Source organism: Monodelphis domestica, chromosome 8 (genome assembly GCF_027887165.1).
Source record: "Monodelphis domestica isolate mMonDom1 chromosome 8, mMonDom1.pri, whole genome shotgun sequence".
In the NCBI taxonomy this organism is placed as follows: domain Eukaryota; kingdom Metazoa; phylum Chordata; class Mammalia; order Didelphimorphia; family Didelphidae; genus Monodelphis; species Monodelphis domestica.
Window position 1 is genome coordinate 60,831,789 of NC_077234.1, and position 6,000 is coordinate 60,837,788.

General features: G+C 42.6%; 1 protein-coding gene across 10 annotated transcripts in view; it reads right to left on the minus strand.

Moving 5' to 3' along the window:
* The window catches only part of AGFG1 (ArfGAP with FG repeats 1), a 108,863-nt gene extending 103,479 nt beyond the window's left edge, over positions 1-5,384 (minus strand). For all 10 annotated transcript variants that reach the window (XM_003341861.4, XM_056807504.1, XM_016425270.2 and 7 more), the window contains exon 1: positions 4,908-5,384. In XM_003341861.4, the coding sequence (XP_003341909.1) occupies positions 4,908-5,074 (167 nt within the window). In that variant the 5' untranslated portion in view covers positions 5,075-5,384. The remainder of the gene's footprint in view (positions 1-4,907) is intronic.
* Between the last annotated feature and the right edge of the window lie 616 nt (positions 5,385-6,000).

Below are 6,000 nucleotides of genomic sequence, written 5' to 3' on the forward strand. Positions count from 1 at the left end.
CATTATTATGCTTTCATTTCTATTGCCTATCAATCATTTAAACTGATTCCAAGAGTCATTAAAATAGTTTAACTGCTCTAAAGTAAACTCTTCAATTAAAAGACAAGCATTTATCAAGTACTTAGTACCACATGCTAGACAGTATGAGGACTAAGAAAAAACAGTCTTGGTCCTTAAGAAGCTTATATTCTAATGAGGAAACATGTACATAAATAGGTACCTACAAAATGCATAGAGTAGATTAACTGAACCCCGGTGATAAAATAGTAAAAAAGAGCTGATGGAGACCAAGAAAGGACTTCTGTAGATGTGGTAGGAGCTGAATCTTGGCGGGGAAAAAAAAGTATGGATTCTAAGAGGGAGACATGAGAAGAATGTATTCCAGGAACTGGACTAGACAGTAAAAGGTAAGAAGAAAGGAAAGGACATGTCCTGCATGAGGAACAGGAAGTAGGCTAAGTATAGTCAGACTGTAATGAATGTGGAGAAGATGTGGGAAAATTGGAAAGGTTGGAAGAGGCTACCTTATGAGAAGTTTTAAATGACAACCAAAGGATGCTATTTAATCCCAGAGTGAGCCACTACAGTTTAGTGAGTAAGGGAGTGATGTTAGTGATCTAAGAAAATCACTTTGGTAACTGTGTGGAAAGACAAACTAGAGTGGGAAGTGGATTGAAACAAGAAGACTGATCAGAAGATTTTTACAACAGTAGAGATGAAAAAGGTGATGAGGGTTGTACCTGTGTAATGTAGTAGTGTGAGTAGAGAGGAGGAAATAGATGTAGATGTTGGAGATAGAAATGACAAAATTTCATCACTGTGAGGTGAAATGAGGAGTCACTTAATGTAAAGGTTGTGAACCTGGGTGACCAGAAGAATGATGGTGCCCTCAATTGTCATGAGTAAAAGAATCTTGGTTTTGGATATATTGGGTTGGGAATGCATATGGGACATTCAGTTTAAAATTGCCTATTTTAAGGCAGTTGGTGATACAGGATTGAATGTCAGTAGAGTCTAAAGAGAGATGAATATAAATCTAGGAATGTCAGCATAAATAGGAGCTAATGAGATCACCAATTATGATACTGTAAATGGAAAAAAAGAGAACCAAGGGCAGAAGCTTGGGGCACATGTCAGATCCAAAAAGGAGGCTCAAAAGAAGCAATCAAGCCTGCAGTAGGAAACCAAGACAGAAATATTGTTAAGAAAATAGAGATAATGCAAACTCCAACAACAGGGAAATGGGTTCGAGTCAAGAACACATGTGATAAGCAGTGGAATCATGCGTCGGCTATGGGAGAGGGAAAGGCCGGGGGGGGGGGGGGGGGGGGGGGGGGGAACGATCTTTGTTTCCAGTGAATAATGTATGAAAACGACCAAATAAAATAATATTTAAAAAAAAAAGAAAATAGAGAAAGTATTCAGGGGAGATGAACAATGTCAAATGGAGCAGAAAAGTCAAAAAGTGGGACTGAGCAAGGCCATTAGATCTGGCAATGAAGAGATAGATCACTGGTAATCCTGGAGAAAGCAGCTTCAGAAAAATGAAGTCTGAAGCCAGCCTGCAGAGGACTTGAAGAGAATGAAAAAAGAAGAAATGGAGGCACTCAATGTAGATAGCTTTGTCAAGGGAGTTTAGCTGAGTAAGGGAGATACACAGGACAAAGTATGGAGGATCTAGCAAGATTTTTTTGTTGTTTTTTAAAAATAAAGGATGCACAGGTATGTTTGTAGGAAAAGGAACCATAAAAACAAGAGATTAAAATTTTTTCAAGATTATTAATCTTTAGAGAGATTAGGAATGACAGTAAAGTAGTTTTCTGGTGAAGATGGACATGGATGGGGGTATATGTTGAGAGACTGGATTTGTCAAGAAGGGATTGCTCTTTTAAGAATGGACATTTTACATCTGTGTGTGTGATGATGAGGCTAGATCATCAACTGAAAGAGTGGATGGAGGATGAAATGGGGAAAGCTTGAGGAGAGAACTTTTAGAGAAGCCACTTTTACAAATGAAATAAAGCACTGATCTAAGAAGAATAAAAGAACTTCTCTGAATCAGTGAGAACCAGTTTCATGGCATCCTCTACCTCTGTTCAGTAGATGAGTAGGATTGTAGGAGGAATAGTCTTTAAACAGTTTTAGTCAATTGAAAATTCCCACACTAAGCACTACTACATTTTATAGCAACAGATAAAAAGAATGAGTTATAGAAGTTCAACTAAAGGCAAAAGAAACTATGTTTGAAAAGTTACATTAGGTTTATTTCCCCTAGAAGTTCCTGGCTCACACTAGTTCACAGGCTCTTAAATTGGCAGAAATTCTGCCATATTCCTGATAAAACTTTTTTTTCAAACAGATATTATGTTGAATTTTTGAACAATAGTTTTTAGCACCTATCTGTAAGTACACAAAGTAATGTCTACTGCATACTTTAAGATTTTATAAACATGGTGAGATAAACATAAAAACCAGATGCTTGAAATTGGTACATTTATTCAACAAACAAAGCCAGCTCTATTTGAGCTTCAGGTGAAAATCCAAATACCTAAATATAAACCTCCCTCTCTGGTTGTCTAGAGTATGCATCAAATATATTTTAGTTGCTAATAATAATAAGCATTTATATAGTGACTTAAGGTTTGCAAAGTGCCTTATAACTATTATCTCATTTTATCTACACAACAATCCTGGGGGATAGATGCTATTATCCTTATTTTACAAAGGTAGAACCTGCCACAAACAGAGGCTAAGTGACTCACTCAACCTCACATAATGAGTAGCAAACAGAAAGATACAGATCTGTGTTCAAATCCTCCCTAAGACAACTTATTAGATGTGTTACCTTAGGCAAGTCACTTAACATCTCTTAGCTTTGGTTTTCTCATTTGTAAAGGGAGGAAGCCAGACCTCCAAGACAGTCTCTAAAATCCCTTCTAGTCCAAAATCCATATTCCTTCTGAATTTCCTTTTTCACAAGCAAGCATACACACAAGAGATTTCTATGCAAAAAAATAAATAACACATACACAGAAGTGAACAAGGAGGCAAATATTAATCATAACTGATAAAAAAAAGAAAGTTGTTCTAAGGAAATTCAATATTTGACAAATTCATTCAGCTTAATTATCCTTTTACAGCACACAAAGTTGCTTTTCTTCAATTCTGCAAGAATTGTGGTTATCCTAAAAATCAGAATTAAAATCCAGAAGTCATTATTTTCAATTATATAATTAGTACAGCACTAAACAAGACTATATATTAAATATTTTAAATTGCCAGAATTTCCATTTTCTTTTCAGTAGCAAAACTATCCTCAAAAACTGCCTTTTAAAAAAAAAAAAATCTTTACTTTAACAGTTCTATGACACAAGGGCAAGGGCTAGGCAAAAAGGGTGTTAAGTTACTTGTCCAGGGATACCCAGTTATTGAACTGTCTGGCTCAAATTTGAATCCAGGTCCTCCAGGAGGGATGCTCTATCCATGCCAACTAGCTACCCCAAAAACTGCCTTTTTGCATTATTTCATAGAGGTACCTAAGAATAATTACATGAAAGGAAGTCCCAAGTCCATTAAAAGTCAAATCCTGTTACAACACTAGGAGGTACCTAACTTCTCACATTGTATGGCAATCTGCTTATTCTGAATATTTTCTTCAAATAACTGTAATTTTGGAAGGAACTTAAAAAATATTTAAAATGGCAAACAACAAATTTATCAATTTCTCTGCTATGGATATTTCTGAATAAAATCCTCTCTATTTTTTAAGTTTGTATGTAAATAAGAAAATCAAATCATTTATAACACACTATAAGAGTTTAATATTTACTTCAAAGATACAGTATAAGGGCAAAAATGTAAAAGATCAATTTAAAAATTGTGATCCTATGACTTTAATTTTAATGCTGTATGACCTCAGGGCAAGTCATATAATCTCTGGATTTCAGTTATGTCAAAAATGAGGGATAAAAAGTAGATAATCTCTGAGGTCCATTTTAACTCTGGGATCCTTCCGTTGCTTCGATCTCTACAAAGTCCATGATTTTCTGCTTCTTTAATTCTGTAATACATTTACCAGAAGTGTCATGAAATCTCCCTAATTTTGTTCAAGTTTAAAAATGGACTTTTTGCACTCAATTGTTTGGCTGATTTCAAGAGCAAAGGGGGGGGAGGGAGGAGTTGGGGTGAGCACAGAAATATACATATATAATATATATAACAAGGTCCATTATTGGACGTGCTCTGAATTTCTATCCAAGCCTCCCCCAAATTAGTCACTTCGTGCACGAACTGCATACTTTTCTCCTCCATATTTATCTAACAATCAAAGGTTTTTAAGTGTCTAATAACAACAACCTCTTGGCCAATCATTCACCAACTCTGGCTCCAAAGTAACTGATGTGCACAAGGAGTCTGGTTTCCAGATACATATCCTGGTTTAGATAACCTGTCCTAAAAATTTATGCCAAATTTTCCAACAGAAAATCAAAAGAACGACTGCAGCAACAACTTAGAGCCAAGTATTTTTCATGAGGAAAATGCAATCAAGGAAACCAAACGCCCACAGCCAGGGTCCCCGGCGCGGAAAGTTTTATTTTGGGGGTCTGGGGACCAAGCCTCGGAGCAGCTAGTCTGCTGAGACGGAAGAACGGGGTCAAGTGCACACACAGCTCCAGTCCCCTCCTGGCCCGCCCGGCTCCAACTCCCGAAGTCCCCCCCACCCCGAGACCTGGTGCAGGGGTTGCAGACTTCCCCTGAGCCCTCGGTTCAGGTTTCCCCGAGAGGATCCCCCCACAACTCCCCCAGCCCGAGGGCAGGTGCCTCCCTCCCTCCCCAGAGAATCCGGATAGGCGGGGCACACAAAGGATCCCGCGCCCCCACCCTCCCCCATCCCTGCCCGCACTCACAGGCTGCCGGAGCAAGAGGTACACACGAAGGAGCCCACGGTCATGTTCACGTAGGTGGGGCCCCGCTGGTCACAGTCGAAGCACTTGCGGTTGTGCGCGAGGCCGGTCATGTCCCGCAGCATCTTCAGGTGCTTCTCCTCCTGCTTCCGCTTCGCGCTGGCCGCCATGGCCGCGGCGGGGAGGAGAGGGAGGGAGCCGGGCGGCGCTGCGCCCGGACCCCGCACAGCGCACCACCCGCTCGCCTGTCAGCCGTCGCCGCCGCGCTCAGGCACCCCCGGCTCGACTCGGCTTGGCCCGGCACGGCCCGGCGCGGCCCCGGCCCTCGGGCCACCCAGCCGCAGCCTCCGCGCGCCCGCTCACTAAGCTACCCCAACAAGCGGCCCACAACGAGCGCCGACCCCGTTCGCTGCCACCGGCACTGCCCCTGCCGCTGCTGCTGCCGCTGCTACTGCCGCCGCCACCACCACCACCTTCCCGACTTCTCCTGAGGGGAAAAGACAAGGAAGGGGAACGGCCAAGAGGAGGCCCGCCCCGGGGCGGCCGCAGGCCAAGTGACCGCCTCCGCCCTCGTCTGGACGGGAGGAGTCACTGCAGGCAGTGTGTGCGCAACGGGGGAGTGGGCGTGCCCAGGCTTGGCACCCTCCCTCTGCGAATCAGCTTGGGACAGCCGGGTCTCCAGCAACTTTGTGCTCTCGGCTTGGGGTGCATGCTGGCTTCCCCGAGGTGCCGGGGAGTCATTTGCGGGCATTCTCTTTATGCTTAGCACTTAGCAAGGAGCCTGGACCAAAGGAGGCGCTCCATAAATCGTGCAATAAATGCATTCATTCATCCATCCATCATCCTCCCTTTCTCCCTCCCTGCATTCCTATCATCTTCCCTTCTTTCTTTCCTCCATCTCTTCCTCCCTCATTCCTCTAGCCTTCCCTCCCTCTCATCTTTCCTCCTTCTCTCCCTCTCTTCCTCTCATCCCCTGTCCCTTCCTCCTGTCCTTCTTTTCTTCCTTCTCTTCCTTCCTCTCACCTTATTTCCCTTCCTCCGCACTGTATTCCATTGCCCACATTCTCTTTGATTTCCCCATACCACACACACACAC